General features: G+C 34.9%; 2 protein-coding genes and 1 pseudogene across 3 annotated transcripts; all 3 read right to left on the bottom strand.

Moving 5' to 3' along the window:
• Nucleotides 1-6,847: 6,847 nt before the first annotated feature.
• Nucleotides 6,848-8,564, bottom strand: LOC124845384 (transcription factor bHLH47-like). 2 transcript variants are annotated; one of them, XM_047322471.2, is made up of 4 exons: nt 8,384-8,564; nt 8,162-8,280; nt 7,797-7,933; nt 6,848-7,428 (listed from the first exon to the last, which is right to left on the bottom strand). In XM_047322471.2, the coding sequence occupies exons 1-4, from the start codon at nt 8,452-8,454 to the stop codon at nt 7,063-7,065; spliced, it is 693 nt and encodes a 230-aa protein (XP_047178427.1). In that variant the 5' UTR covers nt 8,455-8,564; the 3' UTR covers nt 6,848-7,062. The 2 variants fall into 2 exon arrangements, with proteins under 2 accessions (XP_047178427.1, XP_047178428.1); XM_047322472.2 differs by having other exon boundaries at nt 7,797-7,924; nt 8,384-8,562.
• A 2,632-nt stretch (nt 8,565-11,196) lies between these two features.
• Nucleotides 11,197-23,022, bottom strand: LOC124845382 (uncharacterized). Its single transcript, XM_047322466.2, has 10 exons — nt 22,759-23,022; nt 22,256-22,422; nt 22,115-22,179; nt 14,429-14,469; nt 14,189-14,277; nt 13,998-14,111; nt 12,553-12,630; nt 12,162-12,230; nt 11,794-11,874; nt 11,197-11,500 (listed from the first exon to the last, which is right to left on the bottom strand). Exons 1-10 carry the CDS (start codon nt 22,892-22,894, stop codon nt 11,393-11,395), a joined length of 948 nt encoding a protein of 315 aa, XP_047178422.1. The 5' UTR covers nt 22,895-23,022; the 3' UTR covers nt 11,197-11,392.
• On the bottom strand, nt 14,476-22,095 carry LOC124845381 (uncharacterized; annotated as a pseudogene).
• Nucleotides 23,023-24,776: the final 1,754 nt, after the last annotated feature.

The raw sequence follows: 24,776 nt of genomic DNA on the forward strand, positions 1-24,776 counted from the left end.
ATATACAATGAAAAATTACATTTCCCAGTTCATTAATTAATAATGAATATGTGACCCTTTCAAATATAAAACACTTTAAATTTCTTATTAAGTTTCTCTTCGAGTATAGATAAATAAAAAAATATTAAAATAATAAATTATGCGTCTAATATTAAAATAATATGTATATTATTTGAAATAAAAAAATAAAATAACAAACATTCAGCTCAATAGTGACGTCCAACACCATATTTCTTGTAGAAGGTGACGTTTAACGACAATTTTGATGCTCAGTGCCATTCTTTCAGCAAAAAGTCACGCTCAACAACATCCTTTTGTCGCTTAATGTACTAGAACAAAATGCTCTAGACCTAGAGCGAAACATGACACTCAGCAGTGCTATGCAACTATTCAATGCCAAAGTATTTGTATTTATCCGCACTGAGGGGCCTGGATCTAAATTGTTCCCAAACCTGCATAATGAACGGACGCTCAGTGTCATTTTACCACTTCTCAACGTTATATCGAATATCAACATATTTAAAAATATGATTTGGTGAAAAAGGAACTTGTTCAAATGGTCAAATTGGTATTCCCTACTTAGTACTATGGTCACAAATAATTTTAATGTCAGGATACATACCAACTTGCTCAATTGTTCAAATTATAAATTCTTCAATTCCATACCAACTGAATCAATTCAACAAAACAACATTTACAATAACCAACCACATCAAATCAACCATTCTTAAACAAACCAATCATGCAATTAAAATTCTTAAAAACATCTACAACTTTAAAATAAGGCAATTAGTTTTAGGTAGATAAACTTATTCAAAAGAATCTTAAACCCCTTTCAAGCTCAAAGGATGTCTTATTTATACCTAGGAACAACACAAACATGATAAGGACACACCATTAAAACCACTGATCAGCAGAAAGTCATATAGATGACTAAAAATACACATGCAAGTTAAAGAAAACTCAGATGCAATATATAACAAAAAAAACAAGAAAAAAAGGGCTGAAACTCAACTTACACAAACAAAGAAACTAACCCGTCCAAATTGAAGAACTCGCCGCGAAGATCAATCTTATAGTCTCAATTTTTCAATAAAAAAAATAGAAGATGAGAAATCTTAGAGAGATCTAGAGAACTCTAGAAAAATTATTTATAAAGAGATTATCGTGTTTTAAAATAAGAAATTCATTTCTAATAAAAACTATTTATATTAAAACCTTTTTATATTAAAATAACTAAGTCATATGATTTTTAAACCACTCTTAGTTTTAATATGTCCTTTTTTAGGTCTTTACTTACATAATTATTATTTGGTATATTTTATTATGAATTAAATATGCTTTTAGTCCTCAACTATTAAGAGATTTTATTTTCCGTCTCTTTTCAAACTTTAATACACTTTGATCATCTTTTTTAAAGAAATTATAATTTTTCGTCCTCCAAAATCAACTGCCTTAAAATTAGACTCAGCTAGCTAACACTCGTGTGTCACGTGATTATTTTTATGACACTAGTCAATCTTTCCTAACTTTTCTCCTTGACTCTCTCTCCGTCTCCAAGTGTCAAACTGTATACACCGAGGGAGTCTCCATCGCCTGGGTTGGGAACTTTGACAAGCAATGCTCGGAGTTGAACGCCTGGTACACCGGTGATGACCCCACTGCACCCATCGAGATCGGTGATCTCTGCGAGGCAGACTCTTACCACCTGAGGAAGACTTCGACAACGACGATTACGACAAATCAGGGTGGAAAATCCAACGTCCTGAGCATTTTCTCCGGCGATTTCTTTCACTTTGCCACCATTTTGGGGAATCTGAACAGGAAAACGACGCCGTCTTTGGTGATTTCAGCGAAACAGATTCCGAGATCCTCTTTTCGGGATTCGAGGAGAAGACATGGTCAGTGAGGAGAAGAAGAGAGTTTAACAGCGTTCAACCATTTCTTGATCTTCACAGGGTTAGTCTTGAACTGAGTTGTTGTAGAGGAGAAGAAGAGAGATAATAAATGGAAGAAGTAGGAGGAAAACAACCTTAGCAGAGCTTCCACGAGCATCGTGAAGAATAACCTTGTCGAGGCCATTGAATCCCTTGCTCACCTCGTGTGGTTACTGGAAGTAATGGACGAAGAAGACGAAGAAGCAGAAGCTGGCGAAAGAATCTTTTCGGTACTCATTTCAACTTGATATTGCTATCTCTTTCTTCTTCTCTGTTTCACTACCGCCACAATATTTATATATATCTCATCATTAATAACCTTCCAATTCTTTCTCAGACAAACGTGCCTCTGCAACTTCAACCTTATTTGTCTTTCTCTCTCTCTATTTTTCTAAATGACTTTCTGTTTACCTTTTTCTAACAATTTATTCTTATTAATTTCGGGATTTTTTTTACGCCAAGTGAACTGCAAACGTGTTCAACAATCGTGTAGTTCTGACACTCATGATAAATTCATATAATATTCTTTCTCTGAATAACAACTTTTTGAAATTTTCCTTTTTCAATGACAAGATAAAAGCTAACATTAAGGAATAAAATAGAAAATAAATTAAGGAATGTTTTGTTTGGTTTACAATGCAGTTTGATTATCGAATTCCAACTGGATACGATAATTGTGGTGTGGGGGCCGAGAGTCCGTTGCACATGAATGGAATGCCAATAAGCGTGTACGTGTCGGAGTTAGTGAGTGTGTGGTGGTGGACAAGGAGGGGAGGTGTGCAGCTGCGACTTCGACAGGGTTTGATGAGCAAGAAGAGTGAAAGATAGAGGAAGAGAAGCTCAGCGTGAAGATGCAATAAAGGAGACGAGAGAGAGAGAGAAAAGCTGAGAAATTTAACATCATTGATTTTGGAGGACAAAAAATTATAGTTTTCTTGAGGAGAATAATCAAAGTTTGAAAGAAGGATGAAAAATAAAATCATTTGATAATTGAAGAACTAAAAACATATTTAATCCTTTTATTATTTGCAAATTTAAGTTTTTTAAAGTATATTTTCCTTCAAACATTTTAACATCTACATATTTATTATCAATATGAAAAATAAAAAGACACATTGTTACCAATTTTTTAAAATTATTTTGACTTTTGTGTTTCTATTTTTCTACAACGTGTTAAGTTAAAAAGAATAATAATAAAATATGAAAGAAAAATTGAAAGTCAAATTTAAAAAATAAGAGTAAAATAATTGAATAGTAAAGTATACCATTTGTTTCGGTATGGATTTGTAGGACCGAGAGATTAACCTTTCTGACGTGGCTTTGCTGCTTTCAAGCGCTAGAATCGCGTGTTTTACTTGCTCGACTTCAGTCTGGACCGCTCGGTTGTCTTCAATTTGGACCGCAGGGGGAGGTACCTGCAAGAGACAATCTGACGCTCAAGTTAGGCGTGTGATTTGAAGAACTTCTACTCACTATTGAATATTCAGTGAATTGTTATCACTATTGAGTATTTGGACGTAGTGGAGTGTGGGTACAACGTAAGTAGAATGTAAGTGGAACGTACCTGACTTTTGGCCCTGTCATTATATTTATAAATGTTTCATAGATCAAATAAAAGCAAACTTACCTGGAAATTCGGTTAGTTACTCATAAACGGCTTATCAATATCTCTAATGAGATATCTTTGATTATTTTATCGTCTAATGGACTGTTGACCCAATAATAACTTGAAAGTTGGCCCAATTAGGACCCAAAATTGTTGGTGTGGTGGATGGACCAAACGGCCCTGAGTGGATGGACCGAACGGTCCATACTATATACCATACATATGCCCCCAAGTCCGAGTTAACTGTTTGGCTTTGGCCAAGGTTATGTATAGGACTTATATGAGCTTGGGAGAGGCCGGAAGGTTTGTGTGTAGTATGTTGTCATATGTATTGAAAACAATTCGAATCCGCATGTGGTTAGAAATATGAGGTCAATCAAATTAACATTAAATAATTTGGGTTATGAAGCCGGATGGCCGAATGTTTGAACACTTAAGGCCATAGAAGGCCGAGCAGTTGAGGCCGAATGGCCAAATACTTGTGAGGCCAAATAGCCGAATACCTGTGAGGCCGAATGACTAAATACCTGTGAGACCGAATGGCCAAATACTTGTGAGGCTGATTGGCTGAATACCTATGAGTAAGCGTTCATCGAGGGACTGCCTTTACCGCTTGAATGATAGTCCACGGGGGATTGTCTTCACCGCTCGGGTGATAGTCCATGGGGGACTATCTTTACCACTCGGTTTTAAACCTAGGAGTTTGTTGTGGAACTTCCTAGAACGAGAGTGATAGTCCATGGGGGACTGTCTTCACTGCTCGAATGGTAGTCCAGGGAGGACTATCTTTACCGCTCGGGTGATCGTCCATGGGGGATTGTCTTTACCACTGGTTTTGAACCTAGGAGTTCGTTGTGGAACTTCCTAGAACAAAAGTGATAGTCAATGGAGGACTGTCTTTACCGCTCGGATGATAGTCCATGGGGGACTGTCTTCACCGCTCGGTTTTAAACCTAGGAGTTCGTTGTGGAACTTCCTAGAACGAGAGTGATAGTCCATGGGGGACTGTCTTCACTGCTCGGATGGTAGTCCAGGGAGGACTATCTTTACCGCTCGGGTGATCGTCCATGGGGGACTGTCTTTACTGCTGGTTTTGAACCTAGGAGTTCGTTGTGGAACTTCCTAGAACGAAAGTGATAGTCAAAGGAGGACTGTCTTTACCGCTCGGATGATAGTTCATGGGGGACTGTCTTCACCGCTCGGGTGATAGTCCGTAGGTGTCTGTCTTTACTGCTCGGTTTTGAACCTAGGAGTTCGTTGTGGAACTTCCTAGAACGAGAGTGATAGTCCATGGGGGACCGTCTTTACCGCTTGGGTGATAGTCCATGAGGGACTATCGTCACCGCTAGGTTTTGAACCTAAGAGTTCGTTATGGAACTTCCTAGAATGAGAGTGATAGTCCATGGGGGATTCTCTTCACCGCTCGGATGATAGTCCATGGGGGACTGTCTTTACCGCTCGGTTTTGAACCTAGTAGTTTGTTTTGGAATGTTCCCTGAGTTTTGTGGATGACCCAAACTGTTAACTCTGGATTGACCAAATGTGATGTGTGCATGATCTTGTCATATGCCTTGTAAGACTGATTGGCTAAATACTTGTGAGGCCGAATGACCGAATACCTGTGAGGCCGAATGGCCGACCAATTGAATGGTTGAACACTTGATGGCAAATTTGGCTAAGTGGTAAGTGCGTCATTGGACCCTGAATAAATCTTGAACAATATTATAATATTGAATTAAGATATTTAAATTAAATCATTCGGCAAGGAAGAATAATTATCAAAATATATGTATTTTTGAACAAAGTCGAATGCACGCAAGTGCTGAAGCTATTTTTATGTTGTTGGCGAGTCTTTTCGTAGGTGATGCATCAATCACAGAGGATGCTTTTATATCTGTAAAGCCGTAGAAGCTTGCTGACGTTGATGGTGGGAGTTTCTTCAATCAGGATCAATATGTAGGGGCTTGGTCGACATGATGCTGAGACTGCGTCCTTGTCCGATTCCTTGCGGTTTCAACGGGATGCCGCTCGGTTCCACTTTAGGCGCCAAAATGTTTCGGTATGAATTTGTAGAACCAAGAGACTAACCTTTCTAACGTGGCTTTGCTACTTTCAGGCGCTGGAATCGCGTGCTTCGATTGCTCACCTTCAGTCTGGACCGCTCGATTACCTTCAGTCTGGACCGCTCGGTTGCCTTCAGTCTGGACCGCTCGGTTGCCTTCAATATGGACCGGAGGGGGAGGTACTTGCAAAAGGCACTCCGACGCTTAAGTTAGGCGTGTGATTTGAAGAGCTTCTACTCACTATTGAATATTCAGTGAACTGTTATCACTATTGAGTATTCGGACGTAGTGGAGTGTGGGTAGAACGTAAGTAGAATGTAAGTGGTGGAACGTACCTGACTTTTGACTCTGTCATTTATTTATAAATGCTTCATAGATCTAATAAAAACAAACTTACCTGAAGATTCGGTTAGTTACTCATAAACGGCTTATCAATATTTCTAATGAAACATCTTTAATTATTTTACCGTTTGTTGGATTATTGATCCAATAATAACTTGAAAGTTGGCTCAATTAAAATCCAACATTGTTAGTGTGACAGATGGACCAGACCGAACGGGAGTGAATGGACATAACGATCCATACTGTATACCATACAACATTAAATATTATCTAGTTTAAAAAAATATTTGTTATATACCATTTTAACATAACTTTACTTTATCTATTTTAAATAGGAAAGACAAAATATGTCAGTTTGACTCATTTTGGCTTTATTTTCATTGTTTAAAAAAAAAAATCAAACATAAGAAGCCAGATACAGCAATCATCACCATTCACACAAAGAAAACAGTACCACCATCTCCATCCATTTTCATTTTCGGTACTTCATCCAATCACTACCAAAGTAGAAAAACCTTTTATCTTTTGTTTTTAAATTATACGTTAAGGGATATAAAAATAAAAACTGTTTTATCGAAACTAAACTGCCAAAGTATTTTAGAATTGTTTTGATTTATGTAATATTTTAAAGTTTCAGGTATTCAAAAAGTATACCACGTTGATATTTTAAAATATATTTTTTTTTTAATTTGTCAAAATTTTAAAATATACTGATATTAATACTTTAAAATATATAAAAAAATTCCAATGTATCTAAGAAAAAAACCACTTTAACACAACTTGCTCACAAATAATAGCCATTTAACACTTTTTTCTTTTTTCAATAAAACATTATATTATAATAAAATAGAAATTCATGGGATTGTATAATGAATATAAAAAGGAGATAGAGTGCTCTATATCAAAATCAGTACCTGTTAAAAATATACCAAATAAACAAATAAACAGCGCGAATGAAACAAGAGCGAATCTGGACTATTTCATCACAACAAACAGTCATCGATCACAATTTCTATGACCTTAATCCAAATTTCTCCAGGTAGAGAGAATGTACAAAAAGCTCCTGAAAACATTTCCATTTCCATATCAGAGGGTCCATTTCAACAGCATATTCTTAATTTGAAGTTGGTTGCTCTGCAAGCAACTGCAGTGGCCATGAATCCATTTGAGTAGGATACCTGGGATGTGGTTTAGTAATAGTTGATTTGGGTTTTGCAATCTGCTCAACAACATTATGAGGACCATGATTAGTACTTATGGGGACAACCAAAACTGCATGTCCTTGCTGCACTGCTGCTTCTGTATTGGACAATTGCAGATTCTCCCCTGAAAACTCTGTAATCTTTTCTGGTTCTGGAAATGGATTCATCATGTTATGTCCACATTGGACTACTCTTGCTTCTATTTCACCTGCAAGTTTCTCAATTTGACTTTTCAGAACACAATTCTCCTCCAACATCTCATTTTTCTCCCTAGTCACCTGCCCAATTAAGATAATACCATATAATCATATTCAAGATGAAAAATTGATTGAAATCATGAATTACAGATTTCTTTTGTCAATGAACATGGTGGTCTATTAATTTCTTAAGGTTTAGTCTGAGACTATATCCATTCAAAAACATACATTAACCTTTGACAAAATTTCAATTACTGTGTCAAACATACCACTAAAGATACAAACTTTATCCTAAATATAGATGAAATCTTTGAAATTGTTTTTTTTTTCTAAACATGTTTTGATTGATAATTAAAGAAAAAACATGGTTTTAGATAGCTATATCGATCTACACATGCAAGTAATTACCATTGGGTAAAAAGTGAAGCAATAGCTTGTGAAGGGCTTACATAGTGAGTCTCTGACAACAGAGATACACTGTCCTTTTTTAAGGACTCGATCTGACTGAACAAGTCTTTCAGCAATCTGATGGATTCCCTCAATATAGAAGCTTTTCCATTGTTCTGTTCTTTAAGATCTGTTACCTCTTCCCAGAGAAAAACACAACCCCAAAAGAAAAAGAAACAAAGCAGCACTACTATTAGACCATGCAAAGTCTCAAAGATGACCTTATCTAAGAAATCAAACATAAAAATACTGCATGGAACAAACAGATTACTAATAAAGTTCAAATTGACTATAACAGAAGTTTGAGAATCTGATATAAGATTAAAGTACTAAAATTTGAAATAGTGGTGACATAAGATTAAGTTACCGAGTGTATCAGCAAGACCAAGAAAGAGTTCATTCAACTGTTCACGCTTCTCTTTCTCTCTTTCAGCCTTGCGAATCCTCTTAGGGATTTTTTCTTGTTTCTGTTTATTAGCACAAGACCTGCACCACATTAAGCATTTCCAAACTGAATCCAGATACTAAAGCTATTAAGCACTGAATAAAACTTTTGAAGAGCCATGTGTGTGTGAATAGAACCTCTAACCTCTTTCTTGATAAATCTTGTGAATTGTTGAGCTTTTCAACAACAGTGGATGAAATCTCAGACCCCATCATAGAAATCTCAAAGCAACTTTTTCATTACCTGCAATTGTTTCTGAAGAGTGAATGTTTCACCAGCACGACTTTGCTACAAATGACACGCTTCTGAGGTTTGTGGAAAGAGTTAGACATTATTATTGTAAGAGTGTGAGTGTGGCGAGAGGTAACAGTTCGCACCAGGCACGTGGTTACCGCACGCTCGTATGCTCCCACCACCATTCAAACTCCTGCATAACATCTTTTTCTAATTTTAATTATTACTATATTATAGCATAATGTGGGGTTCTAGTATTTATTTTAAGTAAAACATACTTGTTTGGAACAATTTACATGAATTTTAAATTAGTAATTAATGTAATTATTCAGTTAAGTCTTACTCATGAATAATGAGTAATTAATAATTATTTTGAAATTTAACTCAAAATCGTGTGTCGTCCACAGTGACACGTTCCTGCAGCGCGTGTCTACTGTATACATAACACGTTTTCACGTTGAAGTTAGCTACGTCATCATCATATGTGTTTTTATAATTTATGTAAATTTTTTATTTTTTAAATATAGCATGAGAAATGAGTTTAATTAATAGAAATATAATGAAAATAAAAGTTATTACATACGAAACATTAAAGTATACTTTAATAAATTAAAAATTGTGCCTCTTTGTATTTAATATTTGAAATGTTCTGATGTTAAAAACCACTTTAAAATTAAAGTGTTAATGTTGAGTTTGCATGTGAAAAAAAACACAGTTCTTAATACACAAAAAGTGGAGTGAGCTTGTAAGTCAAATATTTATTTTATATTTCTGAAAAAAAATCACTTCTATTAATGAGTATTAAAGTTGTCTTAGTGCATATGTTTTCTTCCATAGCGAAAAGTAAATATTAAAAAGAAATACCATGATTTTGTTGAAAAAAATGTTAAAAAAATATAAATTCTCAATTTCATTAAAATTGTACTATACTTAAAAAGGTTGACGATATTGTTGATAAAAGAATTATAAAATAACTTTGATATCCATATGAAATTGATTATGCAAACTATTGTAACTATTAAAACAATTATTACATATTTTAATACATGAATGATTAACATAAATAATAAAAATGAAATAAAATAAAAATTCAAAAAATAATAATATATACATTAAATTTTTCCCAAAAATATAAAAGTGTTTGTACAAAAAAGTTCATAATACATAATTGATTAGATTATAACTATTTTATTAATATTTACAGATATCAACTTTACATAATTCATTTGGATTAATTTTTATATTTCTTATTTGTAATAAAATAATAATATTAAAATAAAGAACTAATAATTAAAAAACACATTTTATATTTTATTCTTTTTACTTTTTTTAGTCAAACAATTTATTTTCTATCCTTTTTTCTTTTTCAAAATTTTAGTTTCTATAATCTGATCCAAACTATACATTATTCTTCAATAAAATATTTAACAAAATTTTCTAAAGTGAATTTAAATGATTAGTTTAAATATGTTATATCCAGGGAAATGTTTGAAATGTCATGGAAATCATTCGATAGTATAAGATTGAAGAAAAGAAATTCCAAAATGTAACTATTATTGGAAACAGTGCAGCAAAGCATTGGTCAAATATTGATATGTAAATTTAATTTTATAATAAAAAGTTTTGAAATAATTATATGAGTAAGAAGTAATATATTAATTCACACATCCAATTATATATATATATAATATGTTATCTAAAGAATTATGTTGTTTCTTAATAAAATGTTTTTTATAACTAAAATTAATATAATTTATTCTTATTTTAAGTTTTTCTATTAGGATTAATCATTATATTTTATTAGTATATGGTCATTTTGGAGATTGAAATTTAGTTATAATTTTATTCTTAAAAGATGTCTTGGAGATGGAAAGAGGAAGTAATATTTAAACTGTATCAAGTTTCGACTTTTAAGCAACATAAGACTATTGGATATGATAAGACTATTGGATATGATAGGATATATATCTCTAATAAGTTGGAAATTGATCTATCCAAGCCAATTGTCAACACAAGTTAGCCCAAGACGACCCAGGTTGTGCTGAAGGAGACAAGCTATCTAGGATTGAAGGTGAAATGAGTTTATCATAGTCAAAGGTTAAGATGAGTTGTTCTACATGGAAGATCGATATTAACTGACCAAAGACATAAGTTAAGAATGGTTGACCTAGGTCGATTGTTACAACGAATCGACCATAATTGATTATCAAGACGCACCAGCATGGTCGAATTTAACAAAAGTTTTGTTGCAACCAACTTAGTTGAATTTAATCACATTTAAAACTTGGACAACTCAACTGAATGCCAGTTAGGGTCAATGACCAAAATCAATAGAATTCATTAAATTTAAGTGGTGTCGGCCGAATCAACTGAGTTCGGACAAATTTCAACGTAATCAAATTCGATCGATCATTTTTTTTTTATTGGAAGTGACTCGATCTAATATTATGAGAAGCTAGTTCTAGAAAATATATTATGATAAAAAGTCATGTTTCAAGTTCATTCTAAAACTTGTTATGAAAATCTTATTTGGAAAAGCTTGTTCAAAATATTTATGAAACATAATCCAGACGGTACTCTTCGCAGGATAAAATGAATATTTTAAACATCATTGGGTACAGGAAGGAAAAACCAATATTAGGTCGCATTTTACTATGTCACATTATTTCTTACTCACTTACTATTTATTTATTCTAGAATGATTTGATAAGCTAATTTCATCGTTCAAGAAAATCATGAGCACCTGAATTTGGATCAAACATATTCTATCTAGATGTGATGATACACACACTTCTCATTATGCCACTAAGATATCTTTTGCAATGACTTTTAATTCAGTAAAAGATAGACACAGACTTCTATAAACTAATGGATCTTTTATACATTTTACAGTCACTAAATGTAACGTGTAAGATAACTTTAAGTTCTTGAGCATCCAAATTTGAATTTGCGAGGATTCATTCTTCCATTCAGAGCAAGGGCAAGCACATCATATTCTTCAACGTACCATAATTCAGACACCACTGCCTGGAAATGTATCAGAAAAGTCAAATTATACGTAAATAAAGTTCATATATATATATAAAAGAAAATATTGTAGTTACTGTTAGGACATATTCAAATAATAATAATAATTAAAAGAAAAAATGCAAGTGCTTTCTTAAAGTCCCTTTACCACTAATATTTAATCTTTATCATTCCTTCATAGATATATATGATCTAGAAGATTATAAAGATCATAAACATTCCAATACCAACTGCTAAAAAATCTCAGATTTCAATATTTTTAACTCCAATTCACACTATAAATAATCACATACCTGGAATCCACGAATCTGACTGTTAAGCCGATTAACTAGCTCATGGAAAAAGTGGATATCATCTGACGTATTAAGTTGTTCCTGCATAATAACATGAAGTCATTATTTGCTATACTTTTTGTCCTCATATTCATTTCATATAACTTTTTCATCAATATCAGTTCACACTTTACCATACTTCAAACATATTGCCAAACAAAAAAATAAGAAAAAATGCTTAAGTCATATGGCAACATAAACTTCAAAACTTTATAAAGAGCAGCTATGTTTGCATGTGGAGGAAAATCAAATTAATGCCAACTTGTTTATAGGTAACGGACAATTAACTGTTGATGTAGATTTCAGGAACCAAATGAAATGAATATTACCGTAGGTGATGATACTGTAGGCGGACCCAAAAGCCTTGCAAATGAGGTGTGGAGAATTGCAGCATCATACTAGAGATGAAAATAACATATCATCAAGAAGGTAACACAATTTTAGTGGCATATATGACTTAAAATTACCAAATAACGTTAGAAAAACGATAGGATGAGTTCACACAGGGAACAGTAATATCATAAGAGAATTCTAAAGAGGACACTACAGGACATAAGATTTCAGACTCCTGAAAAGCCATGCTTCGTGTCTTAATTCCCACAGCTTTCAAATTTATCAGGTTCTAATTGCATCTTCAAACTCCACAGTGTAGTCCCAATTAAAACATTGATAAATACACAATTTACTTATAGCAAAATTGAGTATGCAAGCCATGCTTACAAGTTGCTTTTCTGGTGCACGTGGAAGTGCATTCTTCAACATAGAACGAATGATTACGGGATCTGTACCCGAGATGACCTAGGAAATTAGCATAATTAGTCAGCCAAGGTCTGTGAATGTGTCAGAAGTTTTAATACTTGCACAACTCAACATAAAGAGTAATGGAAACATTTCTGCTTTTCTTTGGTTACTAGTTTCAGTTTCTTTCTATATACTCATTGTTGCTCAGGTTGAAAGTTTCAACAATTGACTATGCTTTGCAGGTCGGAATTAGCCAATAAAATGAAACTTGAAGTCACCAAGTTTATATAAAAATGCACAGAAAATATCCCAAAATGTTTTTATATAATCAACAGATAAAGCATTTCTGTTTCCCTCTTAGTGAAAAAATAAGGACCAAAATGTTTCTAAGAGTAAAATAATGCCAAAATATTTCCTGAATCAGTAAACCTAAAAGTCTGAATGAATCATACAAGTAACTAAGAATGCCATAATATTTCCTAAAATACAAGTACGCTTCAAATAATTTGACCGAGATTGTTGCCCTAGGAATAGTACAATGGATCCAAATTTGAAGCTTATACAAGGTTAGGGAGAGTAATTGAAAGACTTTGGAAGATATCGCCGTCTAGTAGACAAACATAATTACCTCACTATCACTAAACCAGATATCACATGCAGTTAATGTGGTTAGCCAACTCCTAAAGGCCCCATGTGAAAGTCACTGGGATGTTGTGATACATCAAGAATGCAGCAGGTCGCTGTTTAATATCAAGGTTCCAAAATTGTACTATTCTGATACTGATCAAGTTGATTGTCATCGGATAGAGGTCCACTTCTACATATTGTATTCTAATTAGTAAGTAATTGATTTCTTCAAGGAACAAGTGCTCAAGCTGAGTATCGGGCAATGACAGCAGCTGCATGTGATAATACTGGCTTAAACAACTTCTCCATCGTTTTATATCTGGATATACAGAGATAATTGGCTAATATATGACAATGAAGTCGCCATTCACATTGCATCAAACTTGGTCTTCCATGAATGGACTAAACACATAAATTGATTGTTATTTTGTGAGAGAGAAGATGCTCTCAAGAGAAATCATCACTAACTTTGTCAACTAAAAGTGACCAACTTGCAAACATGCAAACTAAATTCCTGAGCTCTCATATTGACCCATTTGTAACAAGTTTGGCTCATATGACATATGCGAGGGGAGTGTAAAAGATATGATTGGATCTTAATAAATAGGGAAATATGTGGAACTGATAATTAGGGATATTCTCCTTTATTAGCCATTGTTAAATTTCCCTATAGTATCATTTGAATAATTATAAATTTAGGCTTTACACGTGTGATTAAACACACAATTCACAGCAACAGAGAAACTCTTCAAGTGTCATGAACAATGGAACAAATACTTTAGATTATGGAAAATAACCTGCCAGCAACCCAGGAGCACTCCAGTTGAAGTCAAAACAACTCTATCCAAAACAATCTTCAAAGGGCAGAGTTTTGAAACAACAGCTTTCACAGAGGATGCTTCAGCTTCTATCTGACACAAAAATGATACCCATGAGCTTATTAAGCATACTTCAAAATGGAACAACGGCATCCATAAGTGAAGTATACCTCTTCTTTGGTAGCGAGTACAGGAACAATATGGTGGGAGGCATGGAACATGCTAAAATGGTACAGACTGGAGTTCTGAAACCAGATTGCTAATTGACAAATATGTAAAATTCCAATAAAAAGAAGAAAAAAAAGGATGAAGAGAAGTTTGAAGCAGCATGGGTTTGCTTAAAGTTTAAACATATTGACCAGTAAATGAATTCTAATTCTGCTATTGGTTGATCCAATAATATAGCTTACCTTTATCAAAGTATGGATTAAAATTATTTTTGACAGCCTCCCTGTGTCATGCAAATGGTGCATGTGTTATATGAATATCAAATTGCTTGGTGTAAATTAATAAACATATTTAATCAAAGAAGATAAATACGGTAATAAAGAAGGATATATATGAAACTGAAGATCATCATTTCTACAGTCATAATTTATGAATATGATGCGCAATTCTCCATAACAATGAAAGCAAAATTAAAAATGGATATTCTCAAACTTGATAAAATAAATTTTATACAATGTCTTAGAAAGTAAGCTTTACACCTAACTTAACATCACAAAATCATATTAAAAGAAAATATCTATTTATATATTATAACAACGTGGGATCTCCAACACATCCTTTCAAGCAAGAACTGGACATCTAAAGTGTGTGAGAGAGAAGATAGAATGAGGTTGTTTGATAATCTTTTGGACAAGATTGGAAGAGTTGTCTGTCATCATTATATCAACACACATCAACAAGTAAATCATGTCAATGTGATTTTAACAAGTAAAATGAGAGGGATCCCATACTAAACAATAGTGCCTCGTAACTTGTCAAACATTGACGCGGGGTTTGGTTCAAATAACCTTGTTGAGTTTGCATGCTAATAAAGAATCAACCGCCTCGTAGTCAGGAGATTGTTTCATGTAAACAAATTCATCCAATAGACCATTTAGGAATACATTGTTCCCATCAAACTGAAGAAGTGAGCAATGTCTGGTAAGAGATAAGGACAATATAATACTGTTAGTGTTGTATTCAGTTTGATATAGTTTTTGTCATAGGGGTTCGTATTATTTGATGTTCTTTACAGCCCTGTTTCTTTTCAATCTCTACATACAGAGAATCCTTGTTTTCCTTTGTACACTTTTATCAATACAAAAGTTACCTTTCCAGTTTCTCATTTCTCTCTCTCTCAACTCTAATATGGTATCAATAGCTCAGTGATCCATGGATTCAGAAAATAATCCTCCTCCTCCTCCTCCACCTCCACCAGCAGGTAGTGAATCTGGCTGTACTGTTTCCTCTGCAGTTTTTGTCAAGATTTCCAACAAACTTGATGATTCCAACTTGCTTTGGCGTCAACAAGTAACCATGCAACAAATTCCATCCTCTTCAACATTTTGTGTTCAATCCCTCTATTCCTTTGTGGTTTCTCAGCGAAACATATCAGGATAATGGCAAAATTAATTCAGTCTTGTATTCTTGGATCAGATGTTGTTGTCTTGACTGCAGTCCACTCTATCAAGAGTGAGTCTAACAACTGCTCTGATATCAATTGTTAAGAAATAATGCACATTTCCTATAAATGCGGAACAATCACACACAAAATTGATAGCAGAATTCAGCCAATTATTCCTACGTCTCCAGGTTGCCGCAGACCTTTTATTTGAAAGAGAAAATTACAAAACAGGTGTTTACAAAACACTCAACTCACCACCCAAATAAACCCAGAAAAATAAAATATTATTTTTATCTCTGTTTCTTATCTCTCTTATTTTTTCGTTGTTGTTGGAATACTTAAGATTTTGCGTATAGGTATTTATACATACATGCTTCATTTCTAATCCTCACAATTAATTTCCTATATTTAAGTACTCTATAAATTTCTTGGTTTTTATCTTTCCTATAGAATAGAATACATTCCTCCCGTGTTGTTTCACCAGTTCCAACAATCTCCCACTTGAAGACTAATTTCAATTTGACTTCACACCTTGATTAATGGAACAACTTTCTATTGTATGTTATTCTAGCAGGCCAATTGAAGTTGGGCACAACTTCAATTTGTCAATGGTTACTACCTTTGTAACATATCTGCTGGATTTTACTTCCTATAATTTTCTTAATGTTTGCACCTCATCCTCAAGCAAAGATTGGATGAAGCAATTGCGGAGACCAATGTGTTTTGTTCTAGAATGAAATGTTGAATTCTTTGCCAGATGTATTGCACTCTGACTATCACTATATAGAACACTCTTCTCGATAAATCCCAACTCAGTTAACAAACCTTGAAGCCATATCAATTCTTTACTAGCTTCTATTACTGCTTCACACTCATCCTTCCACTTCACAACATCTCCCTCTGCTATGCTAACCAATACTGATGCTTGATTATTGCCAACCCCATGACTAATCGTCCCAGTTCTGGGGCTTCATTTCACATTACTGGAGAAAGTCAGAATATTCAACATAATATTCCTTATGAAGGTCCTGAACATATATTTATATTCGTAATAGTCAAGGCTTTCTGTTAGGTACCTGGGTTTGTGACCTAACTTTTCTCTCAACACCCACTCATGCCAAAGCAAATAAACAAGAGAAAACAAAGGAAATGTGTATAATCCTTGTAATTGTATATATTCATTGTAACTGTAAAACGAAAACAATAACAACTCGGGAGCCTAATCCCCCTCAACAAGGTCCAAGACCTGTTTACAAAACATAAGAAATGGCTCGCCCCGAACAGAATAACAAAAGGTTTATTTATACTCTCTCTCCCCCTACCAGCCTCACAAACTTTCCCGCTCTTTTTATTCATCCTCTACCGTTCGATATTAGTGTATATACCGTTCAGCTCCTATACTCGTATTCCCTTACCGTTCGGACACCCCCCTTTCCTTACTACCATTCGGTATTAGTGTATATACTGTTCGGTTTCTTCACTCCTTCCTCCCATCGTTCGGTATTAGTGTAGATACCGTTCGGTTTATACTTCCCTACTCCCTTTTGGCTACCGCTCGGCATCTACTTCCCTCCTCCTTCCAGCTACCGTTCGGTACTTCCCTCCTTTCTTCTGGCTACCGCTCGGCCTCTGCTTCCATCCTTCCTTCCAACTACCGTTCGGTAGTTCCCTCCTTCCTTCCGGCTACCGTTCGGTATTCCTCCGCTCATATATTTTTAACTTCCTAACATTACTCCACCCCTCAAAATCAACCTTGTCCTCAAGGTTGAAGTCATGAAACTGTTATTTGATGTAATGCTCCTCTTCCTAGGTGGCGCCCTCCAATTCAGGTCTGGAGGCTTGGGTGGTGGCAAATTCTCCTCTAATGTCTTCCATTCTTCCTGGATTCTATTAACTTCCAGCATACTGCACCTCAAATCCTCCACCGATGTCTTCCATTCTTCCTGCTCAACCTTCATGCTCAGCTGCCACCAATATACTTTCATTTTTCCCAGGGATGCCAAACAGGTAACTCCTAATATCACATCCACCCCTCCCAACTCCAAGAGATAAAGTTTATCTCTGATTCCTAATCCCTCCACCTCAGCAATATAATCATTTCTAGTGCTCAATATGTCAATTATGCGAACAGACTCTCGTAGTCCATTCATCATCACACCCCCAACCGTATCTAGGTGCTCTTGGCAGGTTACTTCATCAGCAAAAAACAAACAGTTATCAATTGATCTCCCTACTATATCATAGTCATCTCCTGAGTTTCCAACCGCAACATAAGAATAATCACCATAACTAAAAGGATTCCTACTCCAATCAATCACAACATAGCCAACACCAAACGCTTGCTTAGCAAGATGGCAGACCCTTTCAGGTGAATTCATTATCTCATAATAAAACACAGAGAAATTTAGAGCCAGACCCAAACGAATAGAATGTGTAGGTTGAAATTCACTCTCAATAGTGGTAGCAGCTGTCTGATATGCTTTAAATGACTGATCTGCTACCTCTATTTTTTTATTACCAGCTTTGAATTCTGCCAAGTACAAGTAATAGTCTCCTTTCATCTTATAATAAAACATTGTGGACTCCGCAATATTAGTGGATGGGATAAGATGTTCATCTAAAATTATCCTAATAGCACTGCAAGTATTAGACAGCTCCAACTCGACCTTGTGCCTATAATTCCTTATGCGCTTAACATTCAACTCATTCCCTTTTGACTCCTCTTTCTGCTCTATCGATGACAAGATCCTCCATGAAACTCTCTGTGACCCCACCACATTTTTGTATCCAACAAAGAATAAGTTCCTCTCTTCCACTCCGCTCAACGTCCAGCTTCGCCACCTTCTTCATGGCATCCACCATTTTTGCACACCTATTTTGTTTCGTTTCTTCACTGCTTCGATTTGGTTCGACCCTCGCCACCGCACCTCCTCCGCCTACACTCCGCCCCCACGCTGATGGGTTTTTATTTCCGCTCCAGCCCCCATCCTTATTTCCCTTGCGAGCTTCCTCCACGTCCCTGGCGATTCGCATGGCGGCCATCAGTGCTTGGGGATCTTGTATTCGAACTTGATTTCGTATATCCTCCTGCAAGCCCGCGAGGAAATACCCCAGTAGTTGTTCCTCCGGCAACCCCTTTGTCTGCCCCGCCAGACCCTCGAATTCTTGGACGAACTCATCCCTTGTCCCCATTTGTTTAGTCGCTGCTAATCGCTCAAAGACCAACCCTTTGTTTCGACCCCCAAACCTCATTACCAGTGCATCCTTCAGCCCTTCCCAGGATTGGTTCCTGGCCTTCGTTCTCCAGGCCCGGATCCAGTATCATGCACTCCCTTCCATACTAATGCATGCTAATCGCACTTTCTCCTCCTCCGAGACGCCTTGCACTTCGAAAAAATTTTCCGCGCAATTGATCCAATTTAGCGGATCAAAACCCTCGATAAGGGGCAATTCTACCTGTTTTCGCCACCCGCCGTGACTTTCGCCGCGCTCTCTGACTCTTTCTCGGATCTCGTCTTCCCGCCTCGTCCTCCGATTGGCGTTTACAGACGTTTGACTACCGTTAGACATCCCCTCCTGGTCACACGCCCTTCCTCCCAAAATCCGCATGACTTCTTGCAAGTCTTGCCGTATCGCCGTCATATCTTGGCGCCATCCGTCGACCGCTATCTCCATGGCGTCCCGCTGGTTCTCCACTACACTCAGTCTTCCATCGAGTGTGCCCTCCATTGCTCTCTTCTCCCTTCAATTGGATCTGGCAGGTTGGACCAATTTGTTAGGTTCCTGGGTTGGAAACCTAACTATCAACGCTCACAGTAATCAAAAGAACAAAGAAAGAATGGATTTATGTATTGATATTGAGAACAAAGTACATTGATGGCGTTAATGGAGGCCTAATCCCCCTCTTCTGGCCAATGTCCAGATTTACAAAATAATATTCAAAAACTCCCCTGACAACATAATAGAGTACTATTTATACAATTCCTCCTCCTTCTATCCTAAACCCATTACCCATTATACCCTTACCACCCTATATCCTAACACTTTCCTTTTCAATCTTCTGGTTCTTCCTATTTTTATTGTCCACATCATCCTAAAGTTTCTATACCTTTTCATCAATTACTGCTTGTTCCTATTATAGCTAAAAGTCTAATTAGTGTTAGAAATATGCTAAGGACAATTTTGTTTATTTTTAATTTCATGCTACCCATTGTTTTATCAAATCACAGTTAACTAATGAAGTGCTTGTTCAAGGAAACTTCAACCTAAATGGTCTCTATCCCTTTCCACCTTGCGACTTCTACCTCATCCTCTTGCTAAATCTTGTTTCTCTGTCAATTCTGTAATCAATATTAACAATAACAATAATATTCAATCTGTTTGGAATGCTAGACTAGGCATCCTAATGCTCATGTTATAAAACTAGATTTTCAGCAATGTAATACTCCTTTTTCTAATAAAAAAGTTGTTTCTTTTTGTAAAGTGGCAAAGTTCACAAAATTCCTTCTTCCTTGTCTCAAACTGTTTACAATTATCCTCTTGAACTTGTTTATATTGACTTATGCGGACCTTCTCTTATGTTATCCACTAAGGACTTTCTTAGGTAGGGAAGTAATGAGAGGGGTTGGAAAGTGTATTATAAGAAGAAATTTAAAAATAAAAGTAGTTAAAAAGTTAGTTGTTATGGGGGTGAGACTTTCTGAGAAAAGTCTATACAGTCTTATCTTGTGAGATGTCGGGTAGAGAGGTCTTTTGTTGTTGTGACAGGGAATTCCCTGTGTGAAAGGAAAACTTTTCCTTTGTGAGCTGATGCTTATGCTTGGCGTTAATAATTGCTGAACAATACAAAAAAGATCTTTGTCAACATTTTCTAAATTTCCCTGAAAATTCTAATTTAAATTTCCTTGAGAATTCAAGTAAAACTTGTCTTGACTGAGAGGTTGATAACTCCAGTCAAATTGATGAAAGCAGAGGGAACTAGTATGTCCATACTTGAAACATATTTGGATTAACAAAGTTTCCACCATGGGCATGACCACGACCTATATAACCAAATTACCACTAAAAAAGAAGAGGAACCGTGAAAATCAGTGACATGAGCTTTTGCATCTTGAGTTTGTTGGGTTTGGAATAAGCTTAAATGTATTAGCTATTGGAATCTTATGGATAGATAATGTATTAGCCGTTGAAGTTTTATGCATAGTTAATGTATTAGTCGTGAATATTTAATGTGTTAGCCGTTTTTAACCTTTTTATTTGTTTTGAGTATAAATTATATTCTTGATTGCATGAATAACACCAACAACAGAGGTGAATCAGTTTATTCAAAGAGTAAATTTGTTGTCATCAGATTTTGATTCAGAGCCATTGCACTAACAATTTTTTCATCATTGTGTGAAACTGAATTTGATACTAGCGCTTGAGTCAGATTAAGAAAAGCAGAATCGAGAACAACTATCTTACAATACTTTTGAAGACAAGACTCACGCACAAGTAGAGGTTCAACTTCTTTAGTAGGAAGAGTTCAAACTTACTTTCAATATTAGATTGAAGGCTTGAGGCAAACCTTCAAGTATAACATTAATGTCTTCTTAAGAGAAACAAGATCTCCCATAGAGGCAAGGCAATTAACCAACAATTTCATTCAAAGAAGAATTTCTGACATCAACAATTTTCAAGAGACATGGAGCAATGTTCATTGCAAAGTTGTTCCACTCTTGCTCTCAACTATTTGTGAAAATACTCATGCACTTTATCCCAAACCTTATAGCAATAAACATTTCCAACAACATGAAAAAGAAAAGATCGGAGACTATAACCATGTCGATAGCATTTGATCTTGTTCCTTAGTACTACATGCTGGATTGGTTTTTACAGTGTCACAATTTACTTCTCTAAGAAATCTAAGCAGAGCCACAAAGTGTTGAAGATGATGCCTAACTCTGCCTATTTCCACAAAAGCAAGAAGTTGAAATCATATAGTTTCTCTGAAATCTTCTCAAAGGTAGCGGAGGAAGGGGAAGACTGAGGATTTTCAGCCATAAAGGACCTTCAAGCTCTTGATGCCATATTAGAGTTCGACAGGGAGAGCGAGAAGAAGAGAAAGCTAACAGGGAAAGAAGATATCTTTTTGAATTGCACACAACTGATGTACAAGAGTCTCTTTATATAGAGCAAAGAGAAAGGTACAAATCTTATTTATCCTCACCAATACCGAGATACTATGAATCCTATGGATGGTTTGTTACTGATACGCAAATTTTCAATAAATTCCACAAAAGAATTTACCAGAGACAGATAGAAGGTGCAGCCTATATCAGACATAGAGAAAAACAATTTTTAAGTATATATCAAAGCTACGCAGTAGTATGACCATCTGATTCAAAACCATGGCCAAACTCAGAAAAAAAATGTATCTTCAACTAAGCATAGATGCATTAAATGATCATCAGTGAAACATAGGAGTCAAATTAGTAACACTTACGCGATAGGTAAAGAGAATTCAGTGCTCAAATACAATACATTAGCTCGCACCGGAGGATTTGCAGGCTGCACATGGAAAATAATCATCAGTTGCTGCCCAAACAGATATATGAAACAAAGCCTAAATTGTGTTACATGTCACCTTCATAACAGGTGTCACATATCCATCTTTCAGTGTGAATATATCTGAAAGGGACAATGACTGAGAGGTTTCACCATGTTTCAGGAAAGCAGCTCCATGCTCATCCAGATCTCTCCCCATCTTGTCATACAACTTTGATCTTTGCTCCGTGTAAGAATTTTGAGAATCTGAGACAGACCCCTTCTTAATTTAGTACCAAAATCGCTTATATCTCCCTCAAAATCAAATTTTGAATAAAACCCACCTCCAAGACAACACCGTTACACGGAATTATTACATTAAGCCAAAGAACAAACAGTAAAAGTTCCAACTTGTCTCGGGAAGGCCAAATAACGAGCAATTTGATAAGCAAAAATATGACCCAAATGGAAGAAACTCTTGACAATTGTCACAAAAGTAAATCTTCCATAAAATGCAAACATAAACGAAACATAACGACCTACCAAACTGAACCTAATGTAAAGAAAAGTTTGAAAATTGATTGGTAAAAGAACCAATATTACCTGTAGAAGCAGATGAAAAAGTTTGCGATGAGTTGTGAAGTGCCATTCTGAACAAGGTGAAGAAGCAGAAGGCACAGATGAGCCAGATCAAAGCCACCCTCTTGGGATTAATCAAGTTCACAGTCTTAGCCGTCATGATTTTGTATGCCACGCAAAACCAAAAGGTAACTGTGCGAGAACAATCCCAACCAAATCAGAATCAGCGTCATCCCCACCCATTAGCCGATTTCTTATTCCTCACTTCAATGTAATTAGCTAGCGTGATATATGGGCACAATATCCATTAAACTTTTTTTTTTTGTATATATACATCTATGATAAAAAACTTTTTCATGCAATTCTATTTCTACAATGACCATATTAATATTGAAATTTACTATTTCATACATATCATTCAACGTTTTCCATTTAAATAGAGCTCTTCTAGAAAAATTAAATTTGATTGAATTTTTACTTCTATTATAGCGAAACCTCTTTTCTGATTTTTTAGGTTATTAAGACTTCCTACAACATGTCTTTCAATGTAATAATTTTCTAACAAAAATGTAATTTATGGATTTATAATGAGTCAATAAACCATAAATACTACAATTTTTCACTCTCTTAATATTGAGCAAGATAAATAACAAAAATTAATAAGATACATAGTCATTATTCTCTTTACACACTAATTAAATTACAAGTTTGAAATGGAAACTTTCAATAATACTAAATGAAATTTAAAAATACAAATCGTTAATTAAATTTAGTGTCAGTAATTAAATTAGTTTTCCTTATTATTGTAAATTATTAAAATTTTATGTACAATGAAAAAGATAATAACTACTTTATAATGTGTGGTAATAAATTATTTTTAATGTTAGAATCATTGTTTCGGAAAATAAAAATATTTATTTTTTTAAGAGGAATAATATCAATAAAAATATGTAATTTTTTATCCTTAAAAAATTAGATGTACATAAGAATTCAAAGTTTATTTAGATAAAATAAAGTTTTAGAAATTAAAAGAAGAAGTGGAAGGCAAATAAAGCAAATTCAAGAAAGAAGTAGTAAGAAATTATAATTTAAATACTTGAAATAAAGGTAAGAAAAACTTTTATGTAATCTATTATTGTATTATAATTGTAAGGAAATTTATAATTTGTTATTTTATTATAATCATTTTATATTATTATTATTAATGTTGGAGCAGGATGATGCTTTTGTTGGTTTTATTGGGTTGATGAAGAAGGCATTGATGATTACTCTACTCTTATGGCATTGTCGTATTTTCGGTCTTGAAGGTCGTCAGCTCCTCTTCGTATCTCCGTTGTATTTTTTCTACCTGTCTCTGCATGTTTATGATCATCTCCAATTAACCAAGGTGATTCTCTGACTCCTATGTCACGACGTTGCTCGTCATATTTCTTGTAGTCATCATTGGTTTGTTGGTTGTTGAATAATCGGTTTCACGGTGGATATCAAAATGTTTCAAGGTGTAGGGTCGAGATCAATAGTACAACGTTAAGTAAGTCGTCCAAAGGTCCAAAAGTTGTTTTCAACTCTGAGTCCTCTCATAACCGTTCATCCAAGCCATTTTGAGGTACCTACAAAAGGAACTCTGATGTCAAAGTCAGTTCAACGTTTGCAGTTCAAATATTAATGGTATAGTAAATGTAGGTCACCTAATTCCATACCTAAAACCTATATTTATAGATTTTGGAGTGAGCTTTTGATTGACAATGACTTAATTATGGCCCAATTATTGGTAATCACACTTTCCTTCTAAGTTTTTCAGCATTAAGATTAATTGTCTTGACCATTGACTAATCAGTCCGACTTTCCGACCGTCTGGTCCTGATGGTAGTATGTTTGTACGTCCTAATGAAACTTAATTGTTTGGTCTGTTGTTGACCAAAAGGTCATACGGTACATAAGATATGAGAGAAAAGAGTGAAAAAAGAAAAGAAAAAGAAATTATTTAAATTAGATGCAATGTGTAAAAAGTTAACTATATTTATAAGCGAATTGGCCTATTT

The sequence above is a fragment of the Vigna umbellata genome, chromosome 2 (assembly GCF_029865625.1).
Source record: "Vigna umbellata cultivar VRB3 chromosome 2, Vumbellata_1.0, whole genome shotgun sequence".
Taxonomy (NCBI): Eukaryota; Viridiplantae; Streptophyta; class Magnoliopsida; order Fabales; family Fabaceae; genus Vigna; species Vigna umbellata.

Excerpts from the sequence above, each read along its gene's own strand:
- LOC124845384 (XM_047322471.2), bottom strand. The coding sequence starts at position 8,454 with ATGATGGGGTCTGAGATTTCATCCACTGTTGTTGAAAAGCTCAACAAT. Across the intron at positions 8,281-8,383 it reads CAAGATTTATCAAGAAAGAG|GTCTTGTGCTAATAAACAGA; the intron begins GTTAGAGGTTCT and ends AATGTGGTGCAG. Across the intron at positions 7,934-8,161 it reads TGGTCTTGCTGATACACTCG|AGGTAACAGATCTTAAAGAA; the intron begins GTAACTTAATCT and ends TTCTCTGGGAAG.
- LOC124845382 (XM_047322466.2), bottom strand. The coding sequence starts at position 22,894 with ATGACGGCTAAGACTGTGAACTTGATTAATCCCAAGAGGGTGGCTTTG. Across the intron at positions 22,180-22,255 it reads ATGTGACACCTGTTATGAAG|CCTGCAAATCCTCCGGTGCG; the intron begins GTGACATGTAAC and ends TTCCATGTGCAG. Across the intron at positions 11,875-12,161 it reads CTACAGTATCATCACCTACG|GAACAACTTAATACGTCAGA; the intron begins GTAATATTCATT and ends GTTATTATGCAG.